General features: G+C 39.4%; 1 protein-coding gene across 2 annotated transcripts in view; it reads left to right on the top strand.

The window, feature by feature from the left end:
* The first annotated feature begins 487 nt into the window (after positions 1-487).
* The window catches only part of obi1 (ORC ubiquitin ligase 1), a 30,787-nt gene continuing 11,312 nt past the window's right edge, over positions 488-19,962 (top strand). Inside the window, exons 1-5 of one of the 2 annotated variants that reach the window (XM_087987973.1) lie at positions 488-627; positions 2,527-2,662; positions 5,200-5,291; positions 6,347-6,598; positions 15,846-15,934. In XM_087987973.1, the coding sequence (XP_087844099.1) occupies positions 544-627; positions 2,527-2,662; positions 5,200-5,291; positions 6,347-6,598; positions 15,846-15,934 (653 nt within the window). In that variant the 5' untranslated portion in view covers positions 488-543. Of the gene's footprint in view, positions 628-967; positions 1,305-2,526; positions 2,663-5,199; positions 5,292-6,346; positions 6,599-15,845; positions 15,935-19,962 lie in introns of those variants that run through there. The other variant, XM_087987975.1, reaches the window with a different exon arrangement.

Here is a 19,962-nt window from a genome sequence, read left to right as displayed (position 1 = left end):
CTATTATCAGTCTGGTTTACATGTTCTGCAGCCTTAAGGCCAATTCCAGAACTGAATACAGTACTCCAGATGTTGTCTAACCACAGCACTGTGCAATTATAATTTTCTCCTCTTTGTTTATTTCTTGAGCTAAAAAAATTCTGATTAAAGGACTTGTGATAATGGCCTACATTAATTAAATTGGCTTTATTATTCTTGAATAGAAATTGCAACTTCTTTTCTCGACATACAGAATGCAGCCCATCTTTGCCCTTCTGATTCTCTGGAGGGATTTTAGCATCACAGCCAATGTTTAAAACTGAGTCGTTGTTTTTGGATGCAATGATAATAGGATGAAGTGAAAGGTAGCACTTGGACCTAACGAACCCGCCTCAGGTTAGTGAAACGGAAGGAGGAGTGGGGCTTGCATGAAAGGCCGCGTTTCACTGTAGCAAACTGGGTTGAGAGGGCGGAGCCAGGATCGGCGCGAGCGCAAGTGAGAGTTCGACAGGGGGATTCCCCGCTATTCTGGGTCCCGTGCTCCGGATCAGGATTCCAGGGACAATGCAGAAACCAGCGTTGCAGAACGTTCAGAATGTTACACTGAGCCTCACTCTGCCCATCTCGTGTCAGATCTGCTTGGGAAAGGTATTGTACAGTCGAGGAGGAAGGGGGTGTAAAGCGTGCAAGGCGGATGGAGCTTCCCAGTATTGTAACCGGTCGAGTCGGGAAAACATGCATTTTGTTTTCTCTCTTTCTACTGTAGTTTTTTTTTAACTAAAATGGATCCACCGTTCCCGTCCACTTTGATTGCAATTTAGAAAATAAATGGTGAAAATTGGGATTTGACACTTTTTTTTTGTTTTACTCTTTTCTTTGTTTTAAGAGTCAGTTCATTTCTTTAAATTGATGCAAACTTTGCGAAAGTTTAGGTGCTGCTCCAAGTTCGGAAAGGAAACTCGTGAACACTCTCTTTTTCTGGGTTACATTCTCACTTCCGCATTAATTTGTCGGTTGGTCCAAAAGTGTTGTTCAATGGCAGCCGGAACTTTGAAAACTCTGTCAGGCTGTTCACGTCAACGAACTCTTCCAAAACGTCTTTTATTGTGCAATTTCCCCAGAGTTTTTTATGCATTTTGTATCTTTTTAATTCGGCTCAGCCTTTGCCATACATAACTTGATTTCACTTTCAAACCATTCCAGAATGAAGAAAGTAGTCTTATTTCTAGTATATACTATTGTCCTGTTTATCGTTACTGTCAAGTGTGATCATGGCACAGCCACGTGTAGCAGCACACAAAAAGGATGTTGATTGTTCTCGCAACGTATTGCTCTTTTGCGCTTACACAAGCCCATTTGCATGAGTACAAAAAAATGTTCAAAACTAGAGACTTGTATCTACCTTTAACAATCTCATGACCTCTCAGCCATTTTGCCTTCAATAGGAGCGTTGAAATGTAATCGTTATAATGTGGGAAACACTGGAACGAATTTGTACAAAGTTAGCTTCTACAGCCATCAATGAAATGAGTGAGCAGATAGTCTGATCTAAGTACCATCACAGCAGTGAATAGTGGCCAGTCAGAAAATTAGTTTATATTCACTTAGAGCCTTTGGGACCTTGCTTAATATTTCCAAAAGAGAAAATGCTGGAAAACCTCAGCAGGACTGGCAGCATCTGTAAGGAGAGAAAAGAGCTGACGTTTTGAGTCTAACTGACCCTTTGTTAAAGACAGATGCTGCCAGGCCTGCTGAGATTTTCCAGCATTTTCTCTTTTGGTTTCAGATTCCAGCATCTGCAGTAATTCGTTTTTATTGCTAAATATTCCATCCCCTGCATTATGCTGAAGTGCTGACCTAGGTTATTTGCTCAAGAGTTTGGAGTGGGACTTGAATGCATGACCTTTGCTGTAACAAGACTCAAAGTACTCTTTTGATGCAATCAATTTTAATTTCTTTAATTATGACTAAAATTATGAAAAGATTACATTCTGGTTAGACATGAACAGAAGCAATGTAATTAAGTAATTGACAGTAATATGCCTTGCTGGATGTTGCTTTGTAAAGTAGTTGCAGTTTGTTATTGGAGTTCTGACTCTAACCAGTTCATCATTTCATCTCATAGAAACTTATAAAACTCTAACAGGACTAGACAGGGTGAATGTAAGAAAGATGTTGCCAATGATTGGTGAGTCCAGAACAGGGAGGGTCATGGAATAAAGTTATGGGGTCAGCCATTTAGGACTGAGATAAAGAGAATTTCTTCACTTGGAGACTAGTGAGCCTTGGGGATTCTCTGCATCAGAAAGCAGTAGAGGCCAAAACTTGAATATTTTCAAGAAGGAGTTAGATATAGTTCTTCGGCCTAAAGCGATCAAAGGGTATAGGGAGAAAAAGGGCCAATGGCTTATTCCTTCTGTTTTTCTATGCTTCTGTCATGACACTATTGGCAGAATTAAATATCAGATGTGGTACGGTTCTTTTAACCACAACTCAGTTGTGCGAACGTGTTAATCTCAATCGATTCTCATTTTGCAAATGCTTTAGGTTCGTCAACCAGTCATCTGTTCAAACAACCACGTTTTCTGTTTCGTGTGTATGCAGTCTTGGCTGAAAAATAGCACCCAGTGTCCAACCTGTAGAATTCCAATCACATCTGAAAATCCTTTCAAGGAAGTACTTGGTAAGACTACTTTAAATTGACTTAAATGGCTTGGTGCTTTTTCCCTGTACTTTAAGAGGAGCAATGTTCATTCTTTGTGAAGATAGAAACAGCCCAGCCCTTCCATGCTGACCATGATGCCATTCTAAACTAATCCCATCTGCTGACAAAGTCCATATCCCTCTATTCCCTGCTTGTTCATGTGTCTTGTCTAAATGCTTCTTCAACATTGCTATCATCTCTGTTTCTACCTGGCAGTATGTCCGAGGAACCTACTACCCTAGAAGTAAAAAACATTCCTCGCACATCTCCTTTAAAGTTTTCCCTCTCACTAAGTCTATGCCCCCCTACTCCTTGATATTTCCACCATAGGGGAAAAAAAAACTATTCTCCAGTCTGTCAGTTTATAAACAGTACTTCTAGCAGGTAGCCCCTTAGTCTCTGATGCTTTAGTGAAAACAATCCAAGTTTGTCCAACCTAACATTCAATATACTTTTCAGTGTTCCAGGGCAGAACTAATAATTCATGTACAGTATGGACTATTCAAAGCTGAAGGACCTGTTCTTGTGCAGTATTGTTCTCTGTTATAATTATATTTGAATCCTTCCTTTAGGATAAATTTTAGATTAGGGTTAGCCTCCTGGATTCATAGTGGGTAAATGGTCATTAAAATTAAATGACTAAACTGGGGGGTTGTACCAGAACAGTTGAGATTGTTGCATATACCTTGCATATGTAAAAATCTCATAAGTAGGGCTGATGGATATTGTATGTGGGATATGTTATGGAATGAATATAGGTAATTTGTCTTTGTATAAGAGGGAAACAGCTTTCGGTTAGTGTATTTTCCTTCACTTGCATGTAGTTAAATTTAGTCCCTTCCCACGCAACCAAACACTTCTGCAGAATTGCCCTCGACTCCTGAAGCTATCATTTAAAGCTGGGAGAAAGTATACAATTCATCAAATTATTTGAGACAAATCCTAACATTATTTCAATAAACTAATATTCTCCAATATGAATTGCTGATGAGCCATGAGATGCATTATGGGGATTTTTTTAAACATGCGCACTAAAGTAGGGAGAATGCACTTCACTGCAAAGACAGATTTGCTTTACAAGTGTATTTAGTGGACAAGCATTTACCATCTTTCTCTTGCACCAAAGGCTTTGAATGTTGGCATGGATTTATCAGACATCTTGGTGCAGTCTCTGCATTGGGCAGCACTCTGACTTCCTCAGTGACTGAGTCAACATTCTCAGCATTGAGATACAGCAGAGCTGCCCTCACTGGTGGGAGGAAACCTTACAATGATGTGCCTGCTAGGGTTGCTTATATTCGTTGAACTTGCTTTTTTTTTCTGCTGGCATGGAGCAGTTATTCTGATTGGCCAGACTCACCATGATAAAAGTTCTACACGATGTTGCTGATATCTCCATATTACAAACTATGTTGGATAATGAGTAAGTACTAACCAAGGATATAAAGCACAACCAGTGATCAAATGATGACTTGTTTTCTCAGCTTTACATCTTGCCAACAAGGGTATAAAATGGGTAAAATGCATATGGATACATCATGATATGAATTTGTGATCAACAACGGCATATTTAATATAATTAAAATTTCCAGTCAGGATTCTCAGTTAATCAGATATAGCTAGAGTCTAACAATTCATACAAGTTGCTTTACTGCTCATAATGTTTTATCATGACCAAATAAATGTACTGTATGCTGACTTTCTGAGCACAGTAATTACTTCTGACAGTCTGCAGTGCAAAGTTTCAAGTTTTGTTTTGACTGTTGACAAGCTTCTAAATTTCTTTTGTTATGCCATCACATTTCAGTGGGATGGGTATAAGTTTAGAGCTGCTACATTATGCACTTACAAACAAGATAAGTAGCAAGAAATACAGATCTTATTAAACATCAGCTTAATCACGTGGGAGAGGATACAGTAGTGGTAATGTCACTGGACTAGAAATACAGAAATACAGGCTAATATCATGAGGTTGCGTGTTCAGATCTCAGCATAGACACTGATGAAATTCAAATCCAGTTAATAAATCTGAAATAGAGAATTGGTCTCAATGATGGTGACCACGACAACTTTTATTGAATGTTGTGAAAATCCATCTGTTTCACAAATATCCTTTGTGGAGGGATAGCTGCCATTTTTACCTGGTTTAGCCCACGCATGACTCCAGGCACACCGTGGTAAAAACAATGACTGCAGATGCTGGAAACCAGATTCTGGATTAGTGGTGCTGGAAGATGAAGGGCTTTTGCCCGAAACGTTGATTTCGAAGCTCCTTGGATGCTACCTGAACTGCTGTGCTCTTCCAGCACCACTAATCCAGAATCCAGGCACACCGTATTGGCATTGACTTTTAGCTGTCCTCTCAGCTGGTCCAACGAGACATTTGCCTCCTGGGCATTTGGGGATTAACAAACAAATGCCAGCAATGTCCACATCTTATGAAAGAATAAAGAAACAGGAAAAGGAATTGTAAATTCTGAATGAAATTGACGGGATTTTATTTAATTGCCTTTCAGGTGGAACAGATGGAACAGAAAATTGTGACAGTCCATCGGTTAAGCGTCACCTTCGCAAAACTAGATTGGATCTACTACACAGAGAATATGAAGTAAGGCATTTACTGTTGAACAAATATTTTTGTGTTGGTCTAAATGGAAGAAGGTTTTGTTTCCTAAAAAGCAGCAGACAACAAGTTATTTGAATGCACTATCTTTTTGGAAAAATGTAACTTTTGGCAAAATATTACAAGCAATCTCCCCTACTTGGCTTTGTGCTTACACCTGTATCAGAAATCTGTAACCAACAAGACATTGGTACGGCCATATTGGGAGTACTGCATACAATACTGGTCACTCTATTACAGGAAAGATGTAACTAAACTGCAAAGGGTGCAAAAAGGATTTGACAAGATTGAAAGGTTTGAGTTATAAGGAGAGGCTAGGTAGGTTGGGACTTTTCTTTTTGCCACGGAGTGCAAGAGACTGAGGAGTGACCTTATACAGGTTCATAAAATCACAAGGGACATAAATAAGGTGAGTAGCTGAAGTTTTTTTCCCAGGGTGGGGAGTCCAAAACTAGATGGCATAGGCTTAAGGTAAGGGGGGTGGGGGGGGAGATTTAAAAGGGACCTGAGGGACAACACTTTTGCCCAGAGGGTGGTGCATGTATGGAACATGCTGCCAGAGGAAGTGGTAAAGGCAGGTACAATTGCAACATTTGGGCAAGTAATGGATAGGATCAGTTTAGAGAGAATCTGGCCAAATACAGGCAGATCAGACTAGTTCGGTTTAGGAGACCTGGTCAGCATGGATGAGTTAGGCTAAAAAGCTTTTTTCCATGCTATAAATCTCTATAACTCTATGGTTCCCTTTGATGAGGGAGAGGGTGCTCTGTGAGGTAGCACTGTTCCAGAATTTTGAGAGAGTAAGTGATGATAAAATAGAATAGGATTTAGCAATATTAGGGAAGAATGGGCTGAGGTGTGGCAGAACAGTGAATAAAGGTCACTTTCTGTCACCCTGGAAAGACACCGTGTGGTTTGACACATCTTTAGCTCCTTCAGGAGCAACAAGTGCCTTGGCTGTTTCATGGCCATTTACAGCCTCTTGAGTGTCTGGAATTGGAAGGCCGGTGATAAAAGATCATTTTGAATATCGTTTTTAGGAGGAAATTGAATCCCTGCAGAAAGAAATTGAGGATCTTCGTGGCAAAAACTTGAGCCTGGAATTGCAGCTGCAAACTGTCTTTGACACAAGGACATTGTCACCTTCTAGCAAAGCTGATAACCAGAAGCAAAGCCCAACTGAACAGGACAGCGTACCTGACTTAATCAGTCCACAGGAATGGAGGGCCAAGTTAAAAGCTGCTACAGAAATCTATGAGAAATCAAAAGCTGACCTCGATAAACTTAAAGAAGTAGGTATTTCTTTACATTTTCCTTGTGAAACAGTAAGGCGAGGAGAAGTAGGGGCTTAAAGTTCATGTTGAACTGTAGAACAAACCAGCTGGTGTGGGATCGGTTGCTTGCTGTCCATATGCAGGGCCTTGTACTTCGTTCTATTGACTGCAATGAAACAGAATAACTGGCAACTTGCATTACCAGAGACAAACTTCTGCTCCCACAGGATTCATTAGAAGATCATTTTGAAGGAAGGGGGAAAACAATGCATATATTTTGCCTTTTTCACAACTTCACCAAATGCTTTATAACCAATTAAGTTAGTTTGATTATCATTACCATTGAAGGAGTTAGCAATTTACACATACCACGTCTGCAAGTAAGCATAATTGAAAAATAATGTGCAGTTGGCCTAACCAATCCATGTCAGTGTTATGTACTAATCAAGCCTCCTCCCATTGTTTTATATTTTCATATAACTCACTTCCTTAACATGTTCCTCTATTCCCTTCTCTCTCATGTGTTTTTCTAGCTCCCCCTTAAATACAGCAATACTCTTTGGTTTCATTAATCCCTTTGGGAGCTTTTCACATTTTCACTAATCTCTGGTGAAAGAGGCTTCTTCTAAATTCCTCATTTGACTTCTTTGTGACAGATTGCTCGCTTCAGGTTTCACTCTTTCCCTCATTATTCATAAAGGCCACAAAAACATTTAATAATAATAAAAAGCTCTTGTGTTATTTCTCAGCCTTCGCTGATCATTCTTTCCTGATGATTATAACCTTACAGTTCTATTATCTTGCTGTAAATGATGTCTCACCTTCCTGAAAGCTTCTATAACCCTTTTAGAATATGGCAACTAGAACATCACACTGATATCTAACCAAAATGCTGTACAAATCAGCATAACTAAACTCCTCTCAATGCACATTGGCAGCAGTGTGTACCATCTACAAGGTACATAGCAGTAGCTCAAAATTCCTTCTACATCGCTTTCCAAACCCAGGACCACTAGAAGCAAACAGGCAGAAGATACATGAGAATGCATGAGTTCCCTTCCAGCTCTCTTGACATCCTGACTTGAAACTATATTGCAGTTCTTTCATTTTTATTGGGTCAGAAACTTCCCTTTCTAACAGAATTGAGAGTGTCCCTATACCCCAAAAACTGCAGTGGTTCAAGAAGGCATCTCTCCAATTTCTCAAAAGGAATTAGGTACAAGTAATAAATGGTATTCAGTGGTGCCATATCCTATGACCAAACATGGAAAAAATGGAGAGTAGACAAGGTTAAGGCAACTGACATACTTAGATTTCCTAAAGGTTAGCGGTAAAATACTTTACAATTCTATTCCTCCAGAAATAAACCCTAATACTGGGTTCACACTGCCTATAATCTTGTTAACCTCTGTCACTACGGTTAGTAATTTGTGTTTGTGCACCCTATTTTCATCCTATTTAGTCTTATTTTCTAAGTAATATGTGACTTCTTAATTTTCCTTACCAAAATATCAAATTTCAGACTTGTCTGTGATTAAATTCATTTGCTGATTAATACCCAGTCTGCAAGTTGCTGATGTCTCTGTTAATGTGTTACAGTCCTCCTCATGATTGGATGTTCTTCCCCACCTGCACAATTATGTTCTTGATTTTACAGTCTGTTATTAACAGAAAATTGTGAACAGCAGCAGTCCCAGCACCAATCCTTGTGGGATCCAACTTCCCACTTTCTTCTATGAACAGCTCTCCTTTACCCCTTACTCACTGCTTTCCATCTTTTAGCCAGATGTGTATCCACTCTGAAACTTGTGCTTTAACTGCAGGTGTTCTGATCTTATTCATTTGTCTATTATGTGACATGTTATGGTAGGGCTTTTGAATATTTGCATTGTGTCTGCTGCCTTACCCACGTCAACTCTTCTTGCTACATCTTCAAAGAATTTAATAAGGTTGGTTAAATAGGAGTGTGTTTTCCTTTGGAAATTCACATTGATTATTCATGGACAGAATACCAGGATCAGTGCTTTTTGAAAGGGAGCTTGCTGTTGACACACCAACCCTTTGAGTGTTACACTTGTATGATTTGTATGTTTCTATGTAAAATTGTATATTGGCTTCGACAATCATCTCAGAAATTTTTACCCTTGAAAGCTGGCTTTTTAATTTTGTTTCCAACTTTAGGTCATCCCTCAGTAGATTTCCCTGTTTTGATTTGTTCCAAAGTAGACCATGACATCCAAATAATCTTCTTTAGTGGTGTCAGTTGAGGGCTAATTATCAGTCAGCGTAACAGGAAGAATGCCCCAATTTTCTTTTGAAAGATTGTCTTGCAATTTATTATGTCTCCTCTGAAGCATGGTACCTCTACCAATGCAGCAACTGCATTGAAGGGTTAGCCTAGATTTTGTACCACAGTCTTACTAGGATTACTAATCCACAACCTGCCAACTGGGCTGAAAGAGACACCAGTGAAATGTGGCTGTCACCTAATGTCATAAATGTGCACTGTCTCTTGTAATCTTGAATTCTGAAAAGACATAAAGAATAGACATTGGTACATTATGTCTGTCTTAAGGAAATGCATTTTGTATGACTTATTGAGCTCATGAAATGCTGGGAAATTAAACAGTTTTTTGAGAATCAATTATTGGCATCAAGCATTGCTGGGTTACCTACCTGGGAGCTTGGTTAAGGAGTGAAGTTCCCTTCCACCTTGCCAAAACATTGTGTCCTAGAGACATAAACACTGCAGATGCTGGAATCCATAGTAGATAGGCAGGAGGCTGGAAGACACTGCATCTTAGCCCATACCTCAGATAAACAATTCTGCTGTAGAATTGATATATTTATGTTTCTCATGCCTGCCATTATTTGTCAAATTCCCAATTGTTACCAAATTAAGGAGTTGTTACATTGACACAAAAAAAGACTGGCCACCATGTTACATCAACCTAAAGTCTGAGGCAAACATATTTTTCAGTGGGGTATGGAAGTCTTTGATTAGGCCAGTAATTTGCCCATCCTTAATTGTCCTACAATTAAGTACCTAGCTAGGGCCATTTTACTGGGTAGTAAAGAACCTCATTGTTGACCAGTGGTCTCATGGAGCCAGACTAGTTAAGCATGGCAGATTTCCTTCCCTAAAGAAATTAGTGAACCGGATGGGTTGTTATTACAATTGATGCTAGTTGTCATGGCCACCACTACTGCCACTAGCTTTCAGTTCCAAATGTTTTATTAATTGAGTTTTAAATTTAAACTTACTGCCATGATGAGATTGCAACCCATGGTCCCCAGAGTAACAGCATAGAGCCCCTGAATTGCTAGACCAGTGACATTACTACGACGCCACTGTCTGCTTCACCCTCAAAAAATTTAACATTCAACTTATGCTTGAATCCACCACCCTCTTGAGATGAAAGGCAAGTGTGCATCCATCATTGCACCCAGACCCTGTACTATTTAACTCCAATGTTCACCAGAGTATGTTACCTTCAGAATCTTCACTGCCATCTAAGCCTAGAAGTACTGTATAGGAATTTCAGCCACTCTTCTGTGTGATAACCTTGATTTTGCAGTATGATCTTTGTTTGAGATAATGTGTTTTTCTTTTGTTTAGTAAGCAGTAATTCTGAATGCAAATGTGGTAAGTATATATATATATTTTATATATACATACAATAACTTGTAGCTTTCTCATTTTGCCTGTGAAAACATTTTTAAATAGTAAATTATAAATTATTGAAAAACAATTTACTGTGACAAATAAAGGTCATTTAATCATTATGGGCTGGATTTTACAATAAGCGGTAAAGCTGAACCACTTGCCACTGGTCTCCAAGAAAGCTGTCCACCCAGATCTAGCCATCTCTATAGAATGTCCCTTTCCAAATGCCAGTTCAAATCTGGAACCAAGCCATTGGGATTTCCAGGCATCCAGTTGCAGTCAAAGTAGTCCTTTGGTGACTTAATGTCTCCAACAATAAAGCAGGATCTCTAAATCTCTTCACTTTTAGTTTTAGCTTCAAAAAATGGGGAAGCAAATGATTAAGTCACAGCTTCTATGATATTCCCAAATTTATTTCTTATCATGGAAATTTGAAATTCAAGAAGTATAAATTTACGCTTTCAATTAAAAACCAAATTGCACCACATACAGCAAGAAGGATTGTTTTCCAAACGTTTTCACAGTGAGACTGACAGTCTTTTTCCATTTTATTGGTTTCCCATTGTGTGAAGTCCAATGGGGTGTAATGGAAAAGCCAGTCCAATCCCTACAGAAGCATAGAATCACGAACAGCAATTGTTGAATTTTCGTGTTTAACTGCATGCATATAAGTTCCAAAGGTTGCTGAAAATTTTAGGGGAGGATTAATCCCAAGAGCAGAATCTGACCATTATCACAGAATCGCATAGTATAGAAGGAGACTATTTGGCCCACTGTTCCCTGTCTGACCCGTGAAAGAGGTATCCCGTTAGACTGATTCACGGGATTGATTAGTTCCTTGCTGATACTTGCACAGGCACATTCTCATCTGTTTCTTTTCCTTGCACCGTCTCAGCAGCTACTTTAGATCCCCGTTGAAAGTACGGAAAACTGGAAATTAATTTGCTTGTTGGGTGTTTTGATTAAATCAAATTTGCATTCACCAGGTGACACTGTGTCTCATTATTTCATAAGTCCCATGAGTGGAGAGGTTACTTAAATTTTATTTAGAGAACAATTACCGTAGCTTATTATTTCCCCTGATTGTCTTTTGGTTTACAGAGATTTTCCACATCCACTCTGTATTGATTCATCTCATGAATTTAAAATTTCCCCTCTATCATTTCTTGCTCTAATGTGAACAGTCTTGACCTCACTTAGCCTTGCTTCTTATAGCATCGTGGCTTTATGATATTGAAAATTCTTGGTGCCGACATGCGGCTTCCAGGAAAGCCAGGATTAATAATAGTGCTTCTGAACATGCAAACTGCTGGGAGACCATCCGATAAACATCTATTTGGAAATAAGCATTCGAGATTCCTCAGAAAGTGACTAAAGTGTGCCATCCTTTCTTCACTTCTGATGACAAAAACTAAATACTGAATTGACATTTCATGATAAAAATCAAAGTACATTATTGGACAAGAAGCATTACCCTCTTTCACCATGGTATTTCCTTGGGTTTCTGCATTTGAAGCATTTTTCTTTTTCAAAATTTGACAGTTTGTGAGATTTGATTAGCTCACATGGTTGCTTTGCTTGGATCATTGTTAATTTTGATTTCCAGCCATTTTTCTGCGTGTGTGATTTCTTTAATTTTTTTTTCTTGTTTGAGGTTACCAGTTAGGATGCTTCTGAAAGAGCTCTGTGATGAATATTGATGGGGCACCACATTACCTGGGTACTGAACCAGTCACAATCACTCTGTTGATGTTTACTCTAGTTTGCTTTTCCACATAACTTGTACCATCCCAGTGAAGACCTCAGGAGGGCAGAATATTTAAGAGATAAATAACTGTATGAACTGTTAACCCTAGGTCCTCTTGTTTTGTTTCCGGGACAGGTGCACGCATAGAGGCAGGATAATAATATCTAATTCTGCAAACCCGCCCCTTGAGAATGCATGCCTTCCCATTTTCATACTAGGCCTGAATTGCCAGTTGAACTGGAAAGCAGGCCAGGTGATCCAGTAAGCGTTGAGAAATCTGCTAATTGGCTGTGTGTGGAGATGGAAAGCCTTCCTTGGGGCGCCAGTATTTTTAAAATATTAAAATAAAAGGACTTCAAATAATTTTCAACCCTTGCCCCTCATTCCCTGTCAATACAACACACTGCCCAATCCCAAGTCATCGCCACTCATGTCATCCAGTGCTCCTCATTTCCCTTGCGCCTCTCTCTATCCATTCTAATAGCCCTACGTATCCCACGTCAGCTTTGTGTGTGCTACCACTATGCTATAATTTTTGCCCTTCACTTACCATGTTGATTTAGTTCATGTTATGCCTTCACGAAAACAGTCACAAGCAACATTCCAGAAAGTGCTTCACCTTTAATCCCCATTGATGGGATTAAAGGTGAAGCACTTTAGAAGAGGTAACAAGATGGGAGTACCTTATGAATGCAAATACTTGGAAGCTTAGAGAAACGAGGAGATTTTATGGTACTTGTCCTCTGATCCCTGAAGGTGGCAGGACATGGTAATAGGGTAGTTAAGGCATTTAGGATGCTTGGTTTTATCTGATAAGGCAATGATTATAAGAGCAGGGAGTTTATATTGGAGCTGTACTGAACTTTGATTAGGCCACTGCTGGAGTTCTTATGCAGTTTTGGTCACCATGCTGTAGGAACGATGTGATTCTACTGAAGGAGATTCACCAGATTGTTTTCTAGGATGGAGATTTATGGCTATGAAGAGAGATTGGACAAGCTTGAGCTTTTTCTTTGGAGCAGCGAAGGTTGATGGGGAACTTGATAGAGGTGTATTAAATTATGAGGTGGATAGTAAATATCTTTCTCCCTAGTTGAATGGTTAACAATAAGGACACACTTTTTTTAAATTGAAAGGCAAGTGTGGTTGAGAAGGGCTCTGAGGAAAAGAATATTTCAGCCATGGGGTGGTGGGGATCTGGAATGCATTGCCAGGGACGGTATTTGTGGCAGGTAAACTTCAACCTTCAAAAAGTACTTGGATGAACAGTTGAAGTGTCATAAGATTCAAGGCCATGGGCCTGGTGCAGGAAAGTGGGAATAGTGTCGGTGGTAGTGTATTTTTGGTGATACAGACTCGATAAGGCATCTTCTGTATTGTGTGCTTCTATAATTCTAAATGCCCACAAATTCCCGGTAATCTACACTCCTGATTACTTCAGGACCTGGCCCTCAAAATAGTGAATATATTGGTAGCCATCTTTCAGGACTCCATAGGAACTCTTCCTGAGTCTATAAATTGAAGGGTAGCTAATGTAAAACCACTATTTACAAAATGAGGGAGAGCGAAAACTTGGAATTACAGACCAATTAGACTGTCATATTTGTTGGGCAGATAATAGAGTCTATTTATAAAAGATTTAATAGCAAAGCCCTTGGAAATCGATGACCGCATTGGACAGAGTTGGCATGAATTTCCGAAAGGAAAATTATATTTGATAAAACTACTAGAATGTTTCAAGACTACAACTAATAGAGTTGATAAGGGGCAGCCAAAAGCTGTAGTGTACTTAAACTTCAAGAATGCTTTTGATCAGGTTCCACATAAGAGAGTAGCATGTAACTTTAAAGCACAAGGGATTAGGCTGGTGTTCTGTCATGAACAGAACTGGTTGGCAGACAGGAAATAAAGAGTAGGAATAAATGGGTCTTTTTATCAGCGGTAAGCATTGACGAGTGGGGTACTGCAGGAATCAGTGCCTGGACCGCAGAAAATCATAGCATATTTATGAAGAAACTAAATGTAGTATTGCAAAGTTTGCACATGATATACAACTGGATTGCAGAGTGAACTGTGAGGAGGATGCAGAGATGCTTCAGTGTGATATGAATGAGTGGATAAGTGCATGGGGTAGACAAAGCATAATGTAGAAAAGTGTGAGGTTATCCACTCTGGTAGCAAAAACAGGCTGATTATTATGTGAGCGGTGTTGGATTTGAAAAGGGGAAGATTCAGTGAGATCTGTGTGTCCTTGTACACCAGTCACTTAAAAGTAAGCATGCGTATGCAGCAGGCAGTGAAGATGATAAATGGTTTATTTGCTTTCATAGTGAGAGGACTCGATTGCAGAAGCAGGGATGTCTTGCTGCAATTATACAGGTTTGAAGAGACCTCACCTGGAATATTGTGAGCGGTTTTAGTTCCTTAACTGAGGGAGGATGTCCTCACTATGAAGCGAGTGCAACAGAGGTTTATCAGACTAATTTCTGGGATAGCAGGATTGATGCATGAAGAGAGATTTGATTAGTAAGGACTTTATTTAATGGAGTTTAGAAAAATTAGAGGGATCTTGTAGTAACCAGTAAAATTGTACCAGACTAGACAGGGTAAACACCGGAAAGATGTTCCTAACAACTAAGGCATTCAGAACGAAGGGTCACTGTCTAAGGATACAGGATTTGTATGTAGGTACGCTGGATATCCAGAAGGAATGCATTGAGCTGATGTGGCCTGCAGACACCTAGTTCCATGCAATGTGCTTATCAAACTGGCATTTAAATAGAGACTGCTGATCATTTAAATAGCGCGCTGTCTTCTGGAATGTGCATATGCATTTCCTGAGTCCATTCCATTTTTGCCCATCACCTCCCCTGATCCAACCCAGGAATGGGAAGAGCTGTATTCAGGACAGGGATTTGAGATTTCTGCTGTCTTACACCATTTTCACCATGATAGAGAAAATCTGGGCCCTAGTTTCTAACTATACGTGGACATGTGAAAATCCATCCAAAATGCTGATGATTCAAAGGAGATCTTGTCATCGTAATGTTTTGAAGCTGATCTTTGTGGGTCTAGAAAAGGAATGCTAAGATTTATGCATTTATCTGCTGAATAAAGTCAATAATACATTTTCTTTCAAAAAGTCCTTTATGTATCATCTGCTCTTTTTATGAAGAAAGGTGATGGTTTGTTGTGTACTTTGTACTTGCACTTCATGAATTGCCTTTTGGCGAAAACTTTTACGTCTTATGTGACATGAAACATTAATAGCTGCTGAGTGGTTAATAGCAGTTGTGTTGATACTGATGCATTGTCATTACATACTATTCATGAATCAGTTCATTGTGTAAGAAACATCATTTTACCATTAGTCTATTCCCTTAATGTCTAGATACTGGTGCTCAGCTGCTGATTTGAGCATTAAAAATATATTCTGCATCCTGGCTTAAAATAACCCAGTTGTAAAATCCAATTAATTCAAATTCAAATGCTAAGCTTTTTTCAGTGTCTATTTTAAAAATGGTTTAAAAAGTTATTTGAGGAGCAATGTACTGGGTTACACAAATAAAAGACAGGAATGGCATTAAGTGAATTGCTCATTCGAAGAGCAGGTGCAGATATGGTGGGCTGAATGGCCTCCTCCTAAGATGTAATAATGCAGTGAATTGCATTTTGTCCTTTGTTTATTGGCATGCTGAATGTAGGAGGTATTTAAAATATAATAGTCCATGACACTTGCATTGAAAATGGTGTTTTTGATATTGAACATTTAGCACAAAACTTCCTTTTGATATATCCCTTGAGATTGAATAACCTTTTCAAAGTATTTGAATTTTGTTTCTCTTCCTCAGGCAAATCGAAAGCTTCGTGTTCAAAATGGTGATCTTGTGAGAGAGAACTTGCATCTGAAGGCTGAGATTGACAGCCGATCTCCACAAAAGTAAGTCTAGTTTCTATGTTAGAAGTGGAAGCTATTATTGTGTTCTTTATCTGAGGGTGAAGGCATCACTGGCATAAACGCCTACAGTTTAATCAGCTTAAAATTTTCTAGCCGTTATTATAAAAATACAGGTCGGAAGAAAGTTCTAACCAGGAGACTGGACCTTAGACAGCTTTAGTGAAGTAAGCTTTATGGACAGACGCTTGATCTTTCCAGGATCCCATTTTCTTAAGTTCATTCATGGGACATGGACATTGCTGGATAAGCCAGTGTTTATTGTTTTACCTTCTACAATCCTGCCTTATTGGATTATAGCTAAATTTTGTAAATGCTGTGAGGTGATTACACACTAAAATGGCTTGGAAGAATTGCATGTCGTCTTATCCCACGTTTACATGAAAACCTTGTTCATTGTGCAGATTGCTCTGTCTGTTTAATATTTATTTGCTCTTCGTATCAATTTCCCATCAAAGGATTGGAGAAAGCCTACATCCTCTTTAAAGCATGGCTTGGATGTTTTCAATTTTATGTTTGCTTATCTAACTAAAGGCTTTTCCATTTTTGTGTAACCCAGTAGACTTCAGCTGTCTGCAGTCTTGTTACTGGCAACTGATTATTATCCTAGATTATCGTCTTTAGGACCATCTTACAACTAAGCAATGCTTTTAGCCTAAATGTTGGCACCTTAGATACAGACATCTAAGTGAACCAGCCAGAAACAGCAAGTATTGGCATGGCTTGGAGTGTTCCTACTGATCAGTCAGTGTGTGGTCCATATGAGCCATGGCCATAAATATTCTCTTTGGACTGCACCCTGCAATACAATGTCTATATCAAAACAGACTATATGTCCTCATAGTTTAATTAGCCTATCTGTCTCAGCATTTATTAACTGTTTCAAACATTGTGGAAATTAAGCCAGGATGTCTTGAGTTAGCTAATTGTGACGTTTAAAATATGAAAGTATTTCCACTGGAGAAATTAAGAATGAGAATACATTATCTTAAAGTCAGATTTAAGATATTTAGGAAACTGAAGCAGGCTTTCACTCAAAGGGTTGTAGAAATCAGGAATTTTCTCTCCTGAAGTCTCCCGAAGATGGAGGGTTGATAGATTATGTTTGGTAAGGCCTAAGAATAAGGATGACTTGCTTTCATTTCAGTCTGTGGGGTTCTGAAATGGCTGATAACTCAAATGCACAATATACTCCACTACACTGATGCAGGTGATATCTTAAGGATCAGATGGATAAGTTATTGGAAGGTTTGCCCTCGGAGGGAGCATCCTAGCAGGTAACTACTAGTTCAACCAATGGGACCCTTCTCAGAAAGGGAGCAATTATAGAGTCATAGGGATATACAACACAGAAACAGACCCTTCGGTCCAACTCGTTCACGGTGATCAGATATCCTAAATTAATCTAGTCCCATTTGCCAGCATTTAACCCATATCCCTCTTAAATCCTTCCTATTCATGTACCCATTCAGATGCCATTTAAATATTGTAAGTGTACCAACCTCCACCATTTCCTCTGGCAGTTCATTCCTCTGCGCGTGCACTATCCTCTGTGGGGAAAATGACCCTCCATAGGTCCTTCTTAAATCTTTCTCCTCTCATCTTCAACCTATACTCTCTAATTTTGGACTCCACTGCCCTGAGACAGAGACCTTAACTATTCACCCAATCCATGTCCCTCATGATTTTATATACTTCTGTAAGGTCACCCCCTCAGCCTCTGATGCTCCAGGGAAAAATAGCCCCAGCCTATTCAGCCTCTCCATGCTGTCCAGGACTGTGCAGTCAGATAAATCATGATACTGATTTACAGTGATCAAATGTAAGAGTATACTTGCTTGTGTACATCAAAACAAATCTTATTAGTAGTCCTTGAAGTGATGCAGAGAAGTTTTCAAGACCATTATTATAAGCTCAACACTCTACAGATTAAGTAATTTCCTGCAGTTGAACGCATGTGATCTGAGTCTACTAGGTTAAATATTTGGGACAATTAGACTCCATTTGGGAAGGCTGTAGGAAAATGCAATGAATCTGGCAACCTTCCCTGGCAAATAGTATTAGGGAATTACAGAGTAGAGTACATGGCTAATGTTTCCTGAGCAAGACCATCTCAGACATGGCTGCAATAAAGCTTCTATCCATAGGGGCTGCATGCAAACCAATAATCAGTGGAAATAAGTGAGCGTAAAGAACGTGAAATGCCCTTATCCATGGGGTTTTGAGGACCAGATTTCCTCAGAGTATTAGGGATATGAAGATAAATTATTGAAAGAATAAAGTTGCAAGTGTGAGGGTGTGCATAATAGTGTTGACCCAACTGCATGTAATTTTCAGAGGTGTATGTGAGTTCATTGCAAGACCTTTAAGATGATTTTGAGTAATGTGGTATATCTAAATTTTCGATTACAATCTATATAAATATGGATAGAGATCTAAGCCATTGTACTAAACTATATATTAACTCCAGGATTAACACAGCTGCATTCAGAATCACTGCTTCAGAACTGTAGTCCACATGAGGTAAAATAATGTTAAAATGTTCAAATGTTAAACTGGAGTTCTCTTCCTTTGCTTTACTTTGAGTTTATAATTCAATGGGAAATATTTTTGCATTCGTATTCCAAGCTAATTAGATCTACCTCCTATAATATCCTGATTTTGCATTAACCCCAGTATTTATTTTAAATTCATATTGCAGCTATTTCAGTCTTTTATGATTAGTTTATTCTCTGATCATTGAGAGCTCTCATTAATATCTCATTATGCAAGCTGTGTGTTATGACCAGTTAGTTCATTATTGAAATCATCTGTTTTTCACAAGTTAATATAGCTAACATGCAAAAGTTAATCAATGTTTGATCTTACTTGAAAAAAGGAAAATGTGTTGTTTGGCCTCTGAAAGCCAATAGAGTGCAAACACAGAATGCAGATGATTAGTGTCCTACTTGAGCTTCCAACGATATAAAGTACTGTCATGTCGAACAGCAGTTAAGTCAAAGCCATACAGAGCTTTGGGACACTAATGCTGAAGTTAGTTGGGTATCCCAAGATACACTTGCCAGAAACTCGCCCTGCATTGAAATCTTGCCAAATATGGTGGGGTTTTTTTCTAATTCATTCATGTGACTAGAACAACATTTATTGTTTGTCCTAATTGCCCTGGAGTAGGTAGTGAGCAGCTGCATTTTTTAAATCACTGCAGTCTGTGGAAAGTAACTGCAGCCACAATGGTGTAAGGGATGGAGTTCGAGCGTTCTGAGCCAGTGACACTGAAGGAGTTTCCCAATCCAAATGCTGATTGGCTTGGAGGGAAACTTGCAGGTGATGGTGTTCCCATGCATATGCTGCTCTTGTCCTTCTAGTTGATAGTGGTCGTGGGTTTGGAAGGTGCTGTCGAAGTGGCCTGAGTGATTGGTTGCAGTGCATCTTGTAAGTGGTACACACTGCATTGGTGTTGGAGGGGTGAAGGTGATGAGTGGGTGCCATCAAGTGGGCTCTTTTTGACCTGGATGGTGCTTTCCCATTCTGGCCTCTGGAGGGCCAGCAATTTTAGAGACCTGGTGAATGATACCCTCAGAGGCTTTTATGAATTCAAATCTGATAAGGATTAAATCTGTCAGGCTCCTTAAAGGACAGGAGGTCCTTGTGAAGGACTGGTTTGGGCTGTAAGTGTGATCTTTCCTACCTAAGACCCCATCAATAAAATCATAGAATCCTAGTATCCCTTCTGTTTGGAAACAGGCCATTTGGCCCATTGGGTCCACACCAACCCATCGAAGAGCAACCCACCCAGACCTACCTCCTATCCAGTCCATGTAACCTTGAATTTCTCATGGCTGATCGACTTGGCCTGCATATCCCTGGACACGATGGGCAATTTAGCATGGCCACTCCACCAAACCTGTACATCTTTGGATAGTGGGAGGAAGCCCACACAGACCCGGGGAGTATGTGCAGACTCCATGTAGCCAGTCTTCAAAGCGTGGAATCAAACCCGGGTCCCAGGCATT

Source organism: Chiloscyllium plagiosum, unplaced genomic scaffold (genome assembly GCF_037043375.1).
Source record: "Chiloscyllium plagiosum isolate Xiang-an unplaced genomic scaffold, Cpla_swu_hap1 HiC_scaffold_6, whole genome shotgun sequence".
NCBI lineage: Eukaryota > Metazoa > Chordata > Chondrichthyes > Orectolobiformes > Hemiscylliidae > Chiloscyllium > Chiloscyllium plagiosum.
The sequence above is the reverse complement of the archived record's forward strand: the minus strand, read 5'-3'. Positions and strand labels throughout refer to the sequence as shown.